At 43.0% G+C, this 19,867-nt stretch overlaps 1 protein-coding gene across 1 annotated transcript in view; it reads left to right on the top strand.

Annotated features, from left to right (window-relative positions):
- Nucleotides 1-17,230, top strand: part of HS3ST2 (heparan sulfate-glucosamine 3-sulfotransferase 2) — a 113,411-nt gene extending 96,181 nt beyond the window's left edge. Inside the window, exon 2 of the mRNA XM_055409664.2 lies at nucleotides 15,852-17,230. Within this exon, the coding sequence (XP_055265639.1) occupies nucleotides 15,852-16,470 (619 nt within the window). The 3' untranslated portion in view covers nucleotides 16,471-17,230. The remainder of the gene's footprint in view (nucleotides 1-15,851) is intronic.
- Nucleotides 17,231-19,867: the final 2,637 nt, after the last annotated feature.

Below are 19,867 nucleotides of genomic sequence, written 5' to 3'. Positions count from 1 at the left end.
CATCAGCCCCTCACACTGGGAAAAGGGGAGCCCCCCGACCCCTCGGGTCTACAAGGCTGTCAACTCCTTGAGGATCATGCCTGTCTTTGTATCCTGGCATACAGCAGGTGCTCAATAAATGTGTGTCCAATGAATGAGCACATGACTGCATAGCAGGCCCAGGAGAGGCATTGTCGACAGAGACTTGATGGTGGTCAACACTGCCTTGTGTAACCTAACACTCTAGGGTGATGACAGATTATGTGTTAAAAATGAGTTATGTCTGTAGTGAGTCCCATGGAATCACAGGGATAATAAATAGCTAACGTCTGGGAAGAGATAATAAAGGCACAGTCAGGGAAAGCTCTCTGGTGGAGGTGATGATGAGCTAAGGGCTAAGGCATGAAGAAGTTCTGCCTGGGCTACAGAGGCTTCCCCCAGAGGCCACAACATGTCAGAGGTCGTTTGGCATGAAAAATGCAGTTTCAGGGGAGAACTCTGAATAGTCCGGTCTGGCCAGAGCCCAAGATGGCCATGGGCTGGATCAAGTAGTGCCACCTAAGTCCTGTTAAGGCCTTTATCCTGTGAGTGGTGAAGAATTACTGATGGGGTTCAAGCTGGGACTCAGCATGGATTCAGTGTTTTCCTCCCAAGTCACATCAGTGTAAGGATTTGAGCCAAGGTCTTGGAAGGAGGGGGTTCTGAGATGCCAGAGGGGCTGCAGGTCTGTGCTCACAAGTGCTGTGCCTACACTGGCCAAGACATGGAGGGTGAGCGGATTTAGTAGGTTTAGTTTTAGAAGAACCAGTTTCTTGCAGGAAAGACTTTCCCCTCCTCTTCTGCTCCTAATTATCCCTCTGGAGACGGCAGTGATTTTTTTTTTTTTTTCCAAGGAGCCTGGTTGCCCAGCCAGGAGCTAATAAATCACCAAAGTACCCCAGGCAGCCAGGCCTTTTAGAGCACACTCAAGGGGTGTACAGATTTAGCAGGAAAGGAAATCTTTCAGTGAACCCTTCCAGTGATAATTGGGGTAAACCAGCCCCGAACACCACGCCCCCGTGTGGACAGCGGGGCCACAAGAGCTGCCTCTGTTCTACTGAGTGGGTCAGAAAATGCCATTTCTAGAGACTCTCAAACTGACAAGACAGTATTTGGATTTTTTTTTTTCTTTCTTCTTTTGGTAAGGGACACAGAAGTCTGTGATTTTTTTCCTTGGGGAGAAGACATAAAATGGACTTTGGGGCACAGATCTCCACCAGACTAAAGCCTTACCTTTATTTTTTTCTCTCTTCAGCAAATATTGACTATAATATTTGACTACTAAGTGCCAGTACAACTGAGAAAAAGGCAGACACCAGTGCTCTTGGAACATCCCGTCCATGGTTGGGCTGGAGGAGGGCAGAGATATCCTTCAAATAAATACTTAATGTCTTAGGTAGCAATGAGTGTGATCGCGTTACTTACGAGGATGTATTTTATTAAGACCATGCTTCCCAAGCTTCTCTGATCATGAGTCATGGAGCGGGGGGCTTGTTAAAGTTGTAGGCTCCTAGGCTGCACCCTAAACCCACTGAAGCTGAATATACTGAGACTCTTTTCCTCTAAGGAGAAAACACTTTCGAGCTACTGAATTGAAAGCTATGCAGCTAAAGGAACGCGCAGTCCTCAACCATGTTTCTTCACCCTGGGGACCCCCTGGGATCAGTTGGGGAGCTTTAAAGCTGCAGGTGACCGGTCCTCTGCACCCACCCAGAGACACTGATTTAATTACTCTGATACGGTGGTATGGGACTTCCCAAGTGGCACTAGAGGTAAAGAACCCGCCTGCCAGTGCAGAAGACGTGAGAGATGAAGGTTTGATCCCTGGATCAGGAAGATCCTCTGAAAGAGGGCATGACAACCCACTCTAGTATTCTTGCCTGGAGAATCCAATGGACAAAAGAGGCTGGCAGGCGGATCGCATGAGTCGGAGACAACTGAAGTGACTTGGCACGCATTAGCACGTGTGGGGGTACTTATCGCATCTAGTTTGACTTCCCCACCTCCTCCTCTCAGCCACACTACAGATGGCCACAGCCCTGTCTTCTGTCAACATCAGAGGGAACCTGGGCAAAGGACATTGCAGATGGCAAAACAGAAATGGCACAAGATCTGTTCCTTTCAGTCTCATTTTACCTTTGTATATTGGGAAGTTTTGGCTGAAGCAGAGCTTGAATTCCCCCTCATCTCATGAACCTGAGCACATGTGGCCATGATGAAATTTTTTAAATGACACAGTGATCCCTTCACCCCAGGATTATCTGCTGGAACCTTCCTCTGCCCAGGTCCAGAATGCCAAGAAAGGACCAGGCTTCATAATTTCCGGTAACTGCTGAGGACTGAAAGTAACTTCTCAATAGGCACCTACCTTTGACACTAGATCTTTGATCAATTTCTTGAGCACCTATGTTGTGCCAGGTTTGTGCTGCTGCTGCTGCTGCTAAGTCACTTCAGTCGTGTCCGACTCTGTGTGACCCCATAGACGGAAGCCCACCAGGCTCCCCCGTCCCTGGGATTCTCCAGGCAAGAACACTGGATTGGGTTTGTGCTAAGAAGGCAAAAATGAATAAGAAACACGCCAAAGATGCTGATGATCTCTTGATAGAAATGGATGTGTACTTAGTAAGTAATACACAATGGGATGAGGTCTTAATAGCTGGATTCAGGAAGTGTCATGAATTTATAAAAAGTGTTCACAGAGGGTGTGACTTTTCCTTTGGATTTGGAAAGGTGAGTAGACGTATGCCAGGGTGAGAGACCAGAAAGATGGTCCAGAGTCTTAAAAAAAAAAAGCATGAAAGAACAGCATGTGTTTGGTGAGTGAATTTTGTGTTCAATATAGTTATAAGCATCAGATTTCTGGGAGGCGGCAAGAGATTGATTCTGGAAAGGTAGACGGCAGCCCTGAGTACCAAGTCAAGGAATATGGGCTTTATTCAGAAGAATGGCTGATGGTTGACAAGATTGGATTTATTTATTTTTTTGTATTCTCAGTAGATATTTTATGAATCAAGATGCAAACACCAAAAACGTGGAGACCAACATTCTTGGCAGATGCTTGCCTATCTTCTTATGGAGAAAGATGTTTACAACTCTCAGTATTGACTCATCTAAATATTTTATCTCTGTCTGTGACCGCATTCACTCACTTTATTTTTTAAATTTTTATTGGAGTATAGTTGCTTTACAATGTTGTGTTAGTTTCTGCTATACAGCAGAGTGAATCAGCTGTTACATATACATATATCCCCTCTTTTTTGGGTTTCCTTCTCCTTTCGGTCACCAGAGAGCGCTGAGCAGGGTTCCCTGAACTATACAGTAGGTTCCCAATAGTCACATTTACACAAGAGTGTGGATTTGCTTTAGCATGATTCCCTTGGTGGACACAGAATTCAGAACGGATTGAAAGGGAGAAGAAAGTAGAAGCGTGGAGGTCAGAGAGAAATCTGTTGTCAGAAAGAACAGATGACACGAGCCTGAGGTGTGTGAATGGGGCCAGGAGACAGGGGGAGACTTGAGAACTTACCAGGAAGACAGACATTAGACGTAAGAAGGATGTGCGGTTTCTATGCTTTGTGAGTGGATTCGTGGTGATACCGTCTACAAAAACAGGCAAAAGAGAGAAGTAAGCAAGGGAGGAAAATGGCAAGTTCATTACCGAGATGAGGTATCCAGTCCACAGACAGTTGGACAGTCCAGTCCAGGGTGTGGGAAACTTGGAACTGCAGTTAGAGACCTGTGGGGAGTAACAGCTCCCAGGTGGTGCTGAAGGTTAGGGAGGAATGGGGTCATCCAGGAAGATCACACAGAATAAGAGGAAGGGGAAATAGACTCCTGGGAAGGTTCTTAGTGATTTGGAGAGAGTTGAGAATGTGAAAGGGGATGAGGGCGCCAGTGCATATCTGGATTAGATTGTTGGCTTCATGTGAGCCCTAGAAATATTGATGGAGACTTTACTTGGGCCATGGCTGTGGTAGCCTTTGCAGAGAGAGAGATGCAAATAAGGTGCATCTGCCCTGCCTCATGCAGTTTACAATCAAGTAGGGGTGAGCTTAGCTTAGCATAGCTTCCACAGAGAGGAAAACAGGTTGTATAAGGCACATTAGAATTCTTGGGTTCCAAGCAACAGAAATGGACTCTGATTAACTTCAAGTAGTAAAAAAAAATTCTTAGAAGGATGTGCAGTAACTTACAGAACTGCAGAGGAAGGTGGGCAAACCAGGTCTGGGAAAGGACAAGAACCAACAGAGCTGAGGGATTTGGTAAGAGAGACTGCTTGGGAGGTTCCTCCAAGCTCCTATGTCTGGCTGAAAGACTGAGTCCACTTTCCGTCTTCATCATATATTTTTTGTCAGTCACGCAGCCTCTCCTTGGACTGCTAAGAGTTTATCCAAAGTAGGAGTGGTTCCTTTAAAAGAAATCTGGAGGCCACTACCAGATGTGGTGGAAATTGTTGCTGAGCAGGTTCAAATAACAGATGGGCGGTAAGTCCAATTGGTGAGTTGTTAGACCACTCTTTCTGTAATTTTTGCAGAGCCACACAGAAACAAAAGACTGAAGCTTAAAAGGGTTATGGGGGTGAGAGAAGAGTTCAGTTGTTTGTTAGCAGCTGGAAACAAATCAGCAAAATTTGAACAATGGCCTCAGGAGGAAAAATGAGCCTAAGGAAAAGACTAATGCCTCCTTCCTACCACAGATCAGAGAGGTGTGTATCCATAGGGTCTCCTTCTGTGTTACCATCACACAGGCCTCTATTCCAGTGATCTAGTGAGAAATAAATATGTAAGGTGTCCTTTGATGGAATAGGGAAAATGTGAGGTACACGTTTGACTCATGGTGTGATGATCTGTACATTGTTTATAGTGTGGTGTTTATGTCTTCTTTAGTAACTGTAATTTGGTTTTGTAGTTGATATGCCAATTAGGAAGGGTGGAACTTCACTTTAATGCACAGCTTGGGGAGTGCATGACACCCTGAAGATCACTGGAATAGGTCAGAAGTTTCCAAACTAGTAGCAGACAGAGGTGTTAATTGATGCTCCTGGCAAAAGTTCATAGCTCCTTAGCCAGATAAGCTTGGGAAATGCTGCAACCTGTTTTCCTCTCTTGGATATTCATTGGCGCAATAAAGGATATTGCAAAGAAATATGTTTAATGGCTTATCAGGTCAACTTTTTGTGTGTTGAAGGCCTTATACCCCCATAAGGCTTGGAAAGTCCCTAAGTTTAAATGTACTGTCACAGATACGTAATTTCATCTACTCTGTCATTAAGGCCAACACCTCATTACAATGTGTTCCAAGATCGTAAAATAATACAGGCAAATTTCTACAAAAATCCAAAGAATTCTATTTAAGTGCACCTGTGATTATTTGCTAAGAATGATATCCTCAGTGTTAATAAATACTATTAAATTTTTCAACCCATCAAGGTCTATTACAGACTTTGGGCTTAGATGCAAAATATTAGTTGTATCAGCTTCTCAGTTGCAAAAAGAACTTGAAGATTCAAGGGGAAAATGGGAGGTTTGTATGGAAAGCAGCGGAGTCGGGGTGGAGGAATGGGGGTGGGAGCTGAGAGCACAGGTGGGCAGGTGAGCCCCTGTATAATTTGTCCTCTGAGACTGATGGTGGTGGTGATGTGAAGATGATGCTATGGAAATGATTGCTTCCTGGGTCCAGAGAAGGTTTAGAAGAAAGTAAAATAAAAAAGACAGTGAAATCAGATGAATTTAAAGATCAGGTACAATGAATCTGAGACTATGGTAAAGACAGAAAGAAAGAAGGTTATGGTCTGTGTCTTTTTCCTGTGGCCACCATGACAAATGCCCTGAAAGGAGGTGTCTTAAAACAATGGAGATTTATTCTTTCAGGTTTGGAAGCCAGAATCCTTAAAAGCAAATTGTCAGCAGGGTTGGTTCATCCTGAGGAAGAATCTACTCCATGCTTCTCTCCTGGCTTCTGCCAGCTGCCAACAATGCTTGTCATTTCTTGGCTTGCAGACATATCACTGTATGCTCTGCCTTCATCCTCACATTTCCTCTTCTCTGTGTGTCTCTTCTCTCCTTCTCTTCTAAGGATATTCCTTACAAGGAACCCTAATCCAAGATGATCTCATCTCGAGATCCTTAATTTACTTCCTTCTGCAAAGACTCTTTTTCCAAATAAAGTCCCATTCATAGGTTCTGGCTGAACGCATCTTTTGGAAGATCATCATTCAATCCACGACATAGCCCTAGCGTAGAATTTCAGGGTGAACCTTTTCAGAATTAGGGCAGTTCCAAGGACAAAACCTAATATACGGCCATGAGGAAGAGTTTGCTAAAAGGGAAGAGAAAATGGAGATATTTGGCCAAAAACCTGTGAGGCCAGGTTACTAAAGAGATGACTATGCAACTGGGCCAGAGAAGACTAGACACCAGGTGCCTCTATTCCATAGGACTGTGAAGCTGCCTGCTGTGGGGTCTGGGAAGCCATAGTGTTAAGAACAGGTGAAGGGTGGCACTTCCCTGGTGGTCCAGTGGTTAAGGCTGTGCACTTCTAATGCAGGGGGCATGGGTTTGATGCCTGGTTAAGGAACTGAGATCCCACATGCCATGCAGCATAACCAAAAATAGATAAATAAATAAAATAAACAGTTTTTAACAAGTAAATAAAGGGTGCGGGAAGGGTGGTTGTGTATTGGTGGTTCTCACCTTTATTTTCACATTGAAATCATCTGAGGAGCTTCAGAAAAGAACCCACCCCCAAATATTTTTAATCAGTCTAGAATGGCGCTCAGACATCTTTTTTTTTTAATTTTTTTAATTGAAGGAAAATTGCTTTACAGAATTTTGTTGTTTTCTGTGAAACCCCAACATGAATCAGCCATAGGTGTACATGTATCTCCTCCCTTTTGAACCTCCCTCCTATCCCCCTTCCCGTCCCACCCCTCTAGGTTGATACAGAGCCCCTGTTTGAGTTTCCTGAGCCATTCAGCAAATTCCCGATGGCTATCTGTTTGACATATGGTGATGAAAGTTTCCATGTTACTCTTTCCATACATCTCACCCTCTCCTCCTCTCTCCCCATGTCCATAAGTCTGTTTTCTATGTCTGCTTCTCTATTGCTGCCCTGTAAATTAAGTCTTCAGTGCCATTTTTCTAGATTCCAAATATGTGCATTAGAATATGATATTTTTCTTTCTCTTTCTGACTGACTTCACTCTGTATAATAGGTTCTAGGTTCATCCACTTCATCAGAACAGACTCAAATACCTTCCTCTTTATGTCTGAGTAATATTCCATTGTGTGTGTGTACCACACCTTCTGTATCCATTCATTTGTCAGTGGACATCTAGGTTGCTTCCATGTTCTAGCTATTGTAAATAGTGCTGCAGTGAACAGGAATCTCCATACAGTCTTCCATAGTGGCTGTATCAATTTACATTCCCAATAACGGTGCATGAGCATTCCCTTTTGTCTACACCTTCTCCAGCATTTATTGTTTGCAGACTTTTGGTGATGGCCGTTCAAATGGGTGTGAAATGATATTTCATTGTGGTTTTGATTTGTATTTCTCTAATAATGAACAACGTTGAGCATCTTTTCATGTGTTTGTTAGCCATCTGTATGTTTTCCTTGGAAAAATGTCTGTTTAGGTCTTTTCCCTTTTTTGATTGGGTTGTTTGTTTTTCTGGCATTGAGTTGTATGAGCTGCTTGTATATTTTGGAAATTAATCCTTCGTCAGTTTCATTTGCTATTATTTTCTCCCTTTCTGAGGGTTGTCTTCTCACCTTGCTTATAGTTTCCTTTGCTGTGCAAAAGCTTTTAAGTTTAATCAGGTCCCACTTGTTTATTTTGGTTTTTATTTCCATTACTCGAGGAGGTGGGTCATAGAGGATCTTGCTTTGATTTATGTGATCGAGTATTCTATGTTTTCCTCTAAGAGTTTTATAGTTTCTGGTCTTACATTTAGGTCTTTAATCCATTTTGAGTTTATCTTTGCGTATGGTGTTAGGAATTGTTCTAATTTCATTCTTTTACACGTAGCTGTCCAGTTTTCCCAGCACCATTTATTGAAGAGGCTGTCTCTGCCCCATTGTGTATTCCTGCCTCCTTTGTCAAAAATAAGGTACCCATAGGTGCATGGGTTTATTTCTGGGCTTTCTATCTTGTTCCATTGGTCTATATTTCTGTTTTTGTGCCTATACCGTACTGTCTTGATGACTGTAGCTTTGTAGTATAATCTGAAGTCAGGAAGGTTGATTCCTCCAGCTCTATTCTTCTTTCTCAAGACTGCTTTGGCTGTTTGGGGTCTTTTGTATTTCCATATGAACTGTGAAATTTTTTGTTCTAGGTCTGTGAAAAATGCCATTGGTAATATGATAGGGATCTCATTGAATCTGTAGATTGCATTTGGTAGTATAGTCATTTTCACAATATTGATTCTTCCTACCCAGGAACATGGAATATCTCTCCATCTGTTCATGTCTTCTTTGATTTCTTGCATTAGTGTTTTATAATTTTCTGTGTACAGTTCTTTTGTCTCCTTAGGTACCTTTATTCTTAGATATTTAATTCTTTTTGTTGCAGTGGTGAATGGGATTGATTCCTTAATTTTTCTTTCTGATTTTTCATTGTTAGTAAATAGAAATGCAAGTGATTTCTGTGTATTGATTTTGTATCCTGCAACTTTGCTAAATCCACTGATTAGCTCTAGTAATTTTCTGATACTATCTTTAGGGTTTTCTATGTACAGTATCATGTCATCTGCAAACAGTGAGATATTTACTTCTTCTTTTATTTCTTTTTCTTCTGCTTCCCTGGTGGCTCAGAGGTTAAAGCGTCTGCCTCCAATGGGGGAGACCCGGGTTCGATCCCTGGGTCGGGAAGATCCCCTGGAGAAGGAAATGGTAACCCACTCCAGTATTCTTGCCTGGAGAATCCCATGGACGGAGAAGCCTGGTAGGCTACAGTCCACGGGATCGCAAAGAGTCGGACACGACTGAGCGACTGAACGGAACGGAACGGAAGACTTCCAGAGCTATGTTGAATAATAGTGATGAAAGTGGACACACTCGTCTTGTTCCTGATCTTAGGGGGAATGCTTTCAGTTTTTCACCATTGAGAATAATGCTTGCTGTAGGCTTATCCTATATGGCCTTTACTATGTTGAGGTAGATTCCTTCTTTGCTCATTTTTTGAGGAGTTTTAATCATAAATAGGTGCTGAATTTTGTAAAAGTTTTTTTCTACATCTATTATTATCATATGGTTTTTATCTTTCAATTTGTTAATATGGTGTGTCACATTGATTGATTTGCATATATTGAAGAATCCTTGCATCCCTGGAATAAACCCAACTTGATCATGGCGTATGAGCTGTTTGATGTGTTGCCGAATTCTGTTTGCTAGAATTTTGTTGAGGGTTTTTGCATCCATGTCCACCAGTGACACTGGCCTGTAGTTTCTTTTCTGTGTGGTCTTTGTCTGGTTTTGGTATCAGGGTGGTGGTGGCCTTGCAGAATGAGTTTGGAAATATTTCTTCCTTTGCAATTTTCTGGAAGAGTTTTAGAAGGATAGGCATTAGCTCTTCTCTAAATGTCTGATAGAATTCTCCTGTGAAGCCATCTGCTCCTGGGCTTTTGTTTTTGGGAGATTTTTGATCACAGCTTCAATTTCAGTGCTTGTAATTGGGTTGTTCATAGTTTCTATGTCTTTCTAGTTCAGTCTTGGAAGATTGAACTTTTCTAAGAATCTGTCCGTTTCTTTCAGGTTATCCATTTTATTGCCATACAGTTGTTCATAATAGTCTCTTATAATCCTTTGTATTTCTGCCTTGTCTGTTGTAACCTCTCCTTTTTCATTTCTAATTTTGTTGATTTGATTCTTCTCTCTCTTTTTTTTTAATGAGTCTAGCTAAAGGTTTGTCCATTTTTTTTTATCTTCTCAAAGAACCAGCTTTTAGTTTTATTAATCTTTACTATTGTTTCTCTCACTTCTTTTTCATTTATTTCTGTTCAGATCTTTCTGATTTCTTTCCTTCTACTAATTTTGGTGGGGGTGGGGGTTGTTCTTCTTTTTCCAGTTGTTTTAGGTGTAAAGTTAGGTTGTCTATTCAATGTTTTTCTTGTTTCTTGAGGTAGGATTGTATTGCTATAAACCTCCCTCTTAGGACTGCTTTTGCTGCGTCCCATAGGTTTTGAGTTGTCATGTTTTCATTGTCATTTGTTTCTATAAATTTTTTTATTTACCTTTTGATGTCTTCAGTAACCTGTTGGTTATTTAGAAATGTGTTGTTTAATCTCCATGTGTTTGTGTTTTTTTCTTGTAATTGATATCTAGTCTCATAGCGTTGTGGTCAGAGAAGATGCTTGATACAATTTCAATTTTCCTAAGTTTACTGAGGTTTGATTTGTGACCCAAGATGTGGTCTATCCTGGAGAATGTTCCATGTGCACTTGAGAAGAAGGTGTATTCTTCTGCATTTGGATGGAATGTCCTGAAGATATCAATGAGATCCGTCTCATCTAATGTATCATTTAAGAGATCCAACCAGTCCATTCTAAAGGAGATCAGTCCTGGGTGTTCATTGGAAGGACTGATGCTAAGGCTGAAACTGCAATACTTTGGCCACCTCATGCGACAGGTTGACTCACTGGAAAAGACTCTGATGCTGGGAGGGATTGCAGGCAGGAGGAGAAGGGGATGACAGAGAGTGAGATGGCTGGATGGCATCACCGACTCGATGGACATGCGTTTGAGTGAACTCCGGGAGTTGGTGACGGACAGGGAGGCCTGGCGTGCTGTGATTCATGGGGTCGCAAAGAGTCAGACATGACTGAGCGACTGAACTGAATTGAACTGAACTGAAGACTTATGTTTCCTTATTAATTTTCTGACTTGATGATCTGTCCATTGGTGTGAGTGGGATGTTAAAGCCTCCTACTATTATTGTGTTACTGTCAGTTTCTCCATATATGTCTGTTAGTGTTTGTCTTATGTATTGAGGTGCTCCTATGTTGGGTGCATAGATATTTACAGTTGTTATGTCTTCCTCTTGGATTGATCCCTTGATCATTAGGTAGTGTCTTTCCTTATCTCTTGTAATCTTCTTTATTTTAAGGTCTATTTTATCTGATATGAGGATTGCTACTCCAGCTTGCCTTTGCTTCCCATTTGCATGGAATATATTTTCCATCCCTTCACTTTCAGTCTATATGTGTCTTGAGGTCTGAAGTGGGTTTCTTGTAGACAGCATATATATGGGTCTTGTTTTTGTATCCATTCAGCCAGTCTGTCTTTTGGTTGGAGCGTTTAATCCATTTATCTTTAAAGTAATTATTGATACATATGTTCCTATTGCCATTTTCTTAATTGTTTGGGGTTGATTTTGTAGATCTTTTTTCTTCTCTTGTATTTCTTGACTATATAAGTCCCCGTAACATTTGTTGTAAAGGTGGTTTGATGGTACTGAATTCTCTTAACTTTTGGTTGTCTGAAAAGCTTTTTATTTCTCCATCAATTTTTTAAAAATATTTAATGCCATTTATATTATAAACCACAAGCTCCCCATCAAAAGACGGGAACTGCTTTTGTTATTTCATATATATATACAGAGATATATATATATAGATATATATATGACTGTATCACTTTGCTATACACCTGAAACAAACACAACACTGTAAATAAAATATAGTACAATATAAAATAAAAATAAGTAACAGGTTTTTGGGGCTTTACACTGAGTAAGAGTTCCTATCAGAGGGATAACAGCACCACAGCCGCACTGGATCCTCTTGAAGGAGGCACACGGATGACTGGGTTACAAGAGTTACAGGAATGAGAGCTGCTCATTTCCCAGAAACTACAGCTCACAGAAAACCAACAAAGGCACGAGATACAGACCATTCACTTATGAATGTGTAAAACTCAAGAAAGTCCACAATATCAACTTTCTCATGGTTCTGGTTAAATTACATATATCAATTTATAACAAATGGCAAAATCTGTAACTCTGTTCAAAGTTTTAAAAGATTACTTAAGAATAGTTTCTTGTATTTCTATGAGATCCTTGCCGAGTACAGTAATCTTGGTTGTAGATTTTTCTTTTTCAGTACTTTAAATATATCCTGCCATTCCCTTCTGGCCTGCAGAGTTTCTGCTGAAAGATCAGCTGTTAAGCATATGGGGTTTCCCTTGTGTGTTACTTGTTGCTTCTCCCTTGCTGCTTTTAATATTCTTTCTTTGTGTTTAGTCTTTGTTTGTTTGATTAGTATGTGTCTTGGCGTGTTTTTCCTGGGGTTTATCCTGTATGGGATTCTTTGTGCCTGTTGGACTTGATTGACTATTTCCTTTTCCATGTTGGGTAAATTTTCAACTATAATCTCTTCAAAATTTTTCTCATACCCTTTCTTTTTCTCTTCTTCTTCTGGGACCCATATAATTCAAATGTTGGTGCGTTTGAAATTGTCCCAGAGGTCTCTGAGACTGTCTTCAGTTCTTTTCATTCCTTTTACTTTATTCTGCTCTTCAGAAGTTATTTCCACCACTTTATCTTCCAGCTCACTGATTAGTTCTTCTGCCTCAGATATCGTGCTATTGATTCCTTCTAGAGTATTTTTAATTTCAGTAATTGTGTTGTTTGTCTCTGCATGTTTATTTTTTAATTCTTCTAGGTCTTTGTTAATTGATTCTTGCATTTTCTCCATTTTGTTGTAAGGTTTTTGATCATCTTTTCTATCGTTATTCTGAATTCTTTTTCAGGTAGTTTGCCTATTTCATCTTCATTTATTTGAACTAGTTTGTTCCTTCATTTGTGTAGCATTTCTCTGCTTTTCATTATTTTTTGTAAGTTATTGTGTTTGAGTTCTCTTTTCCCCAGGTTTCAAGGTTGAATTCTTTATTCCTTTTGGTTTCTGCCCTCCTAAGGTTGGTCCAGTGGTTTGTGTAAGCTTCCTATAGGGTGAGATTTGTGCTGAATTTTTGTTTGTTTGTTTTTCCTCTGATGGGCCAGGCTGAGTGAGGTGGTAATCCTGTCTGCTGATGATTTGGTTTGTATTTTTGTTTTGTTTGTTGTTTAGATGCAGCATCCTGCACAGGGTGCTACTGGTGGTTGGGAGATGCCGGGTCTTGTATTCCAGTGGTTTCCTTTGTGTGAGTTCTCATTATTTGATACCCCCAAACTACTTTGCCAACAAAGGTCTGTCTAGTCAAGGCTGTGGTTTTTCCAGTGGTCATGTATGGGTGTGAGAGTTGGACTATGAAGAAAGCTGATCGCCGAAGAATTGATGCTTTTGAACTGTGGTGTTGGAGAAGACTCTTGAGAGTCCCTTGGACTGCAAGGAGATCCAACCAGTCCATGCTAAAGGAGATCAGTCCTGGGTGTTCATTGGAAGGACTGATGCTAAAGCTGAAACTGCAATACTTTGGCCACCTCATGTGAAGAGTTGACTCACTGGAAAAGACTCTGATGCTGGGAGGGATTGGGGGCGGGAGGAGAAGGGGACAACAGAGAATGAGATGGCTGGATGGCGTCACCGACTCGATAGACATGAGTTTGAGTGAACTCCAGGAGTTGGTGATGGACAGGGAGGCCTGGTGTGCTGTGATTCATGGGGTCGCAAAGAGTCAGACACGACTGAGCGACTAAACTGAACTGAACTGAAGGGTTAGTTTTCTCTTAGTCTAGGGTCTTGGAGTCAGTGCTCCCACTCCAAAGGCTCAGGGCTTGATCTCAAGTTTTGCATGGGTCTATATTATTATTTTCTGCTGGTCAGATACCCCTGTCTGCTCTCAGCTGGTGTTCTGCATGCACTTCTGTGTCTGAAGGTGTATTCCGGATGTATCTGTGGAGAGAGATGTACTCCATGTCCACCTACTCCTCTGCCATCTTGTTCTCTGCCTGGCTGCTTACTCAGTTTTGAACTGAGTTGGAAGCTATCAGGTTTCTGAAGAGATTATAGAACACCTATCTCAGCAGGGCTGGGTTTGTTGTTAATGAATCTCTACAAACAAAATCCGAGTCTGTCAACTAGTAGAAGTTTGCCTGTTCCTTTTCTCAACTGCCAAGCACTGGGGGCAGTCAGACCACTGCAGGGAGTCCTGAAGGAAAGAACCTCAGGACAAACGGTCCCAGCAGCTGCTAGGGTCTTGCCCCAGTATTCCTTGATCAGGATCAGCTAGCCATGAGCAGCAAGTCTTCTGGCTGCCTAAGCCAAATTGATAGTGAGGCCAAGCTTGCTCTGCTCGCTGCATGACAGGCCAAGGAATCTGAGAGACGAGGGGCTGAGGCAAGAAAGAGATTGTATTTGGGGGCCAACTGATTGAGAGGTGGCAGGCTAGTGCCTCAAAAGAACCATCTTCCTTTTTATTCTAAAAAAATGTCTTGGGTGACCTAATGTGCAGCCAGGATTAAGAAAAACTTTGCTGTCATTGTTCAGTCACTATGTCATGTGTCTGACTCTTTGCAGCCCCATGAACTGCAGCATGCCAGGCTCCTCTATCCTTCACTATATAAGAAAAACTAATGAAGGGTAAAACACAACCTTCAGAAAGAAGTAGCAACTGGAAACCAGAGGTGTTCCCCTTCACGAGGACCTGGAAGAGATACACCTGAGAAGGAGACATCAGCTTGTCCTACCATCCTCCCTTAAACCTTCAGCAGAACCAGGAAATTAGAGGAGAGCAAGAGGTTACATCGGAGAAGGCACTGGCAACCCACTCCAGTACTCTTGTCTGGAGAATCCCATGGGCGGAGGAGCCTGGTAGGCTGCAGTCCATGGGGTTGTGGAGAGTCAGACACGACTGAGCGACTTCACTTTCACTTTTCACTTTCATGCATTGGAGAAGGAAATGGCAACCCACTCCAGTGTTCTTGCCTGGAGAATCCCAGGGACAGGGGAGCCTGGTGGGCTGCCGACTATGGGGTCACACAGAGTCGGACACGACTGAAGTGACTTAGCAGCAGCAGCAGCAAGAGTTTGCATTCTGGGCTTCTCACTGAGCCCCTCCCCCCACCCACCCAAACTGATATTCTGTGCTACTTCAGTCTTTTTCCGTTCTGTTCCGTTCTGTCGCTCAGTCGTGTCCGACTCTATGCGACCCCGTGGACTGTAGCCTACCAGGCTTCTCCATCCATGGGATTCTCCAGGCAAGGATACTGGAGTGGGTTACCGTTTCCTTCTCAGGGATATATTTCAGATGTATTTCAGCAGGAAAAGACATCAGAACTCATTTCAAAAACACATGCTATTCCTACAAAACATGCCTTTCCTCTCCCCAAAAGACTTCCTTAATATATTTGGAGAGGTATCGTTTGCCAGAACAATATTTGGTGGCTTCCTTTGTATTTTTTGAATATGTAATAAACACAATAAAAATTTCAAGCAGCGTAAAAGATTACACAATAAAAAGTAATTCTCATTTATCCCTGACCTCCCTGCTCTGCTCCCACTCAAGGCCCCTCCCCAGAAGCAATTACTTTTATTGGTTTCTTGGTATCTTTCCCCAGATAAACAAGCTGTGTCTTGCCTTTTTTCATTTAAGCACTAAATCTTGGAAATCATTCCATAACAGTACACACAGATATACCCAAGTGTATTAATTGGCTATTCCATCATGTATCTAACCCATACTGATGGACATTTAGATTGGTTCTTGTCTTAAACTGTTAAAGACTTTGAAAAAAGGGTCAACAAGAGTTAAAAGAGGTGCTTCATCAGATGAGAACAGGGAGGCTCAAATGTCACAGAGGAGAAGGGGGGCTTCCCTGGGAAGCTGGGTGGAGGGAAGTGATCTCCCGGGGCCCCCCAACACAGCCCTGGCTGATCATGGTGCATTTCTGCCCCACAGGAGCCTCATGCCTCGGACCCTCGAGAGTCAGATCACACTGGAAAAGACCCCCAGCTATTTTGTCACTCAAGAGGCCCCTCGCCGGATCTTCAACATGTCCCGAGACACCAAGCTGATCGTGGTCGTACGGAACCCCGTGACCCGTGCCATCTCGGATTACACCCAGACGCTCTCCAAGAAGCCGGACATCCCTACGTTCGAGGGCCTCTCGTTCCGCAACCGCACGCTGGGCCTGGTGGACGTGTCCTGGAACGCCATCCGCATCGGCATGTACGCGCTGCACCTGGAGAGCTGGCTGCGTTACTTCCCGTTGGCTCAGATCCACTTCGTCAGCGGCGAGCGGCTCATCACCGACCCAGCCGGCGAGATGGGGCGTGTCCAGGACTTCCTGGGCATTAAGAGGCTCATCACGGACAAGCACTTCTACTTCAACAAGACCAAAGGATTCCCTTGCTTGAAAAAAACAGAATCGAGCCTCCTGCCTCGATGCCTGGGCAAATCAAAAGGCAGAACTCATGTACAGATCGACCCTGAAGTGATAGACCAACTCCGGGAATTTTATAGACCATATAATATTAAATTTTATGAAACTGTTGGGCAGGACTTCAGATGGGAATGAGCCACGGAGATTCAAGGGCTCTTCCGCTAGTCTCTTCCATGAGGTTTGCCCTGAGAGCCTCTGACCCTCTTCCCTTAGCAAATCCAGGCTCCAGTCCCTATTCCCCTCTTGGGTTCCATCCTCTTGGAATGGGGAAGCCCAGCTAAAGGCCAAAAGACCAGGGGGGGTCCCTGCCACTAGTTCTCCCCAGTCTGTTCAAAGTTGATCTATTTCTGGCACGTCCGGTCAGTTCCTAATAGTTTCCCTTCAGCCCATAAGAGGCCTTGGGAAATTGTTTTAGGAAGCACAGATCTTCTGATTATAGATACATATTATAAGTGGTGATGGTTCTGTTGCTATGAACACAGCAGTCTGTCCCATCACTGTCCACCCTGGAGTGGGCTTGTTAATTCCAAGTGGCATGTACCTCCTCTCTGAGCTTAACTCTCTGGAGCCGCCCTGGGTGATGGATGGGGACCAGCCTCGTCCTCCTGACCTTAGCAGCTCATGCAGAGATTGTGGAGCTGGGAGTGTTCCCCCTGGCCACTCTTAGGAGACAGACCCTTTGTTGATGAAATAAACCAGTGATTTCAAAGCCTGTGGTTTCAACTCTGCTTGAAGGGGAACTGTCTTTGAAAACCACCCTGTGATTCTCCCTGCTCCCTGTGGACAAAAGCACATAATTCTGCTGTTACGGGTACTTTCCTCACGCGAGCTTTCATGTTCAGCATGCAATAGAATCATGCTTGTCCATGTGAAATAAATATGGCTCTCTCGTGTCCTTATGGCTGGGCTTTCTTTGTGAGTCAGGCCTGGGGCGTGGCTCATTTCCTCCAGCTCCTCCCAGCAAGGTAGGGCTGTGCTGGGGATGGTGTGGGAGGGCAGGGAGAGGAGAAGCAAAGGAGTCGGGGAAGGAGAAGAGGTTCTTGGTGACAAAGGCTCGGGGAGACTTGTAGGGGCATCCTCTTCCTGAAACATAGTCTGATGGAGTCAGCTTTCCGTGTAAGCTTTACATCTGAAGTGAAGCCAAACTAGAGGCTGACAGGACATCAGACATGTTTTTGCTTGGCCAGCTTGACATTTTGAAATAATTTCCCACATTACAAACTTGGGAGTGTTCATACAAAATATGGATTTCCAGCTTCTTTAAAAAATTTTTTTATTGGAGTATAGTTGATTTACAGTGTTGTGTTCATTCCTGCTCTACAACAAAATGAATCACATATATCTGGGTATGTATATATATATATGTATATATATATATATATACATGCCCACTCTTTTTTAGATTTTTTTCCCCCCATATAGGTCATTACGGAGTATTTGAATAGAGTTCCCTGTACTATACAGTAGGTCCTTTATTTTACATATAATAGTGTATCTATGTCAATCCCAGTCTCACAATTTATCCCTCCACCTATCGTTTCCCCCAGTAACCATAAGATTGTTTTCTACATCTGTGACTCTATTTCTGTTGTGTAAATAAGTTCATTTTTTAGATTATTCATATAAGCAATATCATATGATATTTGTCTTTCTCTGTCCAATTTACTTCACTCAGTGCAACATGGAGACCCCAACCAAGCCTGTGCTTCATGACTGCCACCTCGGATGGCACCTGCACTCCTCGAATTTTCAGTCCCCAACTAGACCCCCTCATCATCATGTAAGGCATGGTAATGCCTTACAGTGACTCCTGTAAGGCATCTGAGTTCACAGGCCTGCTTTGTGTATGTACCGTGGCCTCAGAATAAAGTCTGAATCCTCCAGCATGGTGCTTGGGACAATGCCAATGGCAGCTTTGGGATTACCTTCTTCTCCCTCCTCACCCTCTGCTCCAATCTGTGTGCCTTCTCTTGACATTTTCTGTATCCATGCCTTGCTTGCCCCCAGGCATCTCCAGCTAATGGAAACCCCTGCTCCCATAAGACTTCACTCAAGTGTCTCTGGCTTGATATTTGTGCAGCCTACCCCAACCAAGCTGAGTTATCTGCTTGCTCTTCTGCCCGTGGTAGTTTGTATACATCTCAGTTCTAGCTTTTATCACATTAGAGTATCATTACTTGTATAGATGCCTGTCTTGACCATAGACCCTGAACTCCCTGAGAGTCAAGACTGCATCTTGCTGATATGCAGTAGGCACAGAGCAAATGTTTGAGGGATGAACGTATAAGTGGATGGATGGATGTTGGAAGTCTGGTGACATGGACAGGAATGTCCTGTGGAACTGGACTTCTGGGACACCTGCCAGATAGCTCCACAGAACCCACAGGTAGCTGGGAAGGATTGCTGAACCTCCAGGGGCCCCTTTGCCCTTTGTCTGCTCTGTCAGGCATCATGGAAGGCTCCTGAAAATAAGAATCTGACTTACAAGACTTACAAAAACCTGAGATATTAGCTCTGTGTCTTAGTACGTTTTTCTACCGCAAGCATCTTAGGAAATGATGAGAAAATCAAATGACTGAGAATATGGGACCAATAATCCGTGGTTCCAAGCATCCCCCATGGGCATGGAAAAGGGGGACAGAGGCCAGTGGGAGCTACCACCATCCAGAGACTGGGCACTGAACCTCTGGAGACCAGAAGAAGAATGAGTTGTGTATGGACATTAATGAATTGCCCTTGTACATCCCCCTGCAAAAGTATTTGGTGTCCTGTGATCCTGGCCAAGGCTGTAGCCAGAAGGAGACATAATTACACTGGGACCCAGAGGAAACACCCAAGAAACTGTGAAATGTGCTTGTTTATCCTGATCAGGAATTAGAATTGATGAAATTTCTGAATTTTGTATGCACAAATGCAGCTTTATTCCTTTGCATTACAAGCATTCTCAGACCTTCCAGACTAAGTAGCCTCTAAGTATTAATGAGTAGGTCAGAATCTATTGTAATTAATGTATCAATCATCATATGCAAATAAAAGGTGCTAAAGTACCTTAAAAATCCTAGTTTAAACAAGTGAAGTCAGGTATATACATGGGTCTGTTCAGCAAACTCTGATTTTTAATCCAGTGCAAATATATCCTTTCACCCAGGCTGCCTGAGGGCAAACTTGCACAAGCTCCAAATTAGTGTGGTTTAAATAGATGAAGTCTGGCTATTCAAATCTGAAACGAAAAAGGCTCCTCCAGGCGCGCGCACACGTGTGTGTGTGTGTGTGTGTTTGAAGCTTGTTTTTCCCCCTCACTAACAGTACAGGGTGCACAGTAGTTCCAAAATACCAGAGAATCAGGTTCCTTCCATCCTAGAGCCCCCAGTTCACGATGGCTCATCCCACTAGCATGACATGAGTGTGGAAGTCACTGGAGATCACCCAAAAGAGAACACACAGAGAGCCTCCTGACACAAACCCACCATAGCGAATTTATCTTCAGGGCAGCAATGGAGAAACAGACAGACAGAACAGACCTCTGGACATG

This window comes from Moschus berezovskii, chromosome 27 (assembly GCF_049115385.1).
Source record: "Moschus berezovskii isolate FMDL1 chromosome 27, NW_MosBer_1.0, whole genome shotgun sequence".
NCBI classification, from domain to species: domain Eukaryota; kingdom Metazoa; phylum Chordata; class Mammalia; order Artiodactyla; family Moschidae; genus Moschus; species Moschus berezovskii.
Note: the sequence above shows the minus strand (reverse complement) of the source record. Positions and strands in the feature narration are given on the sequence as shown.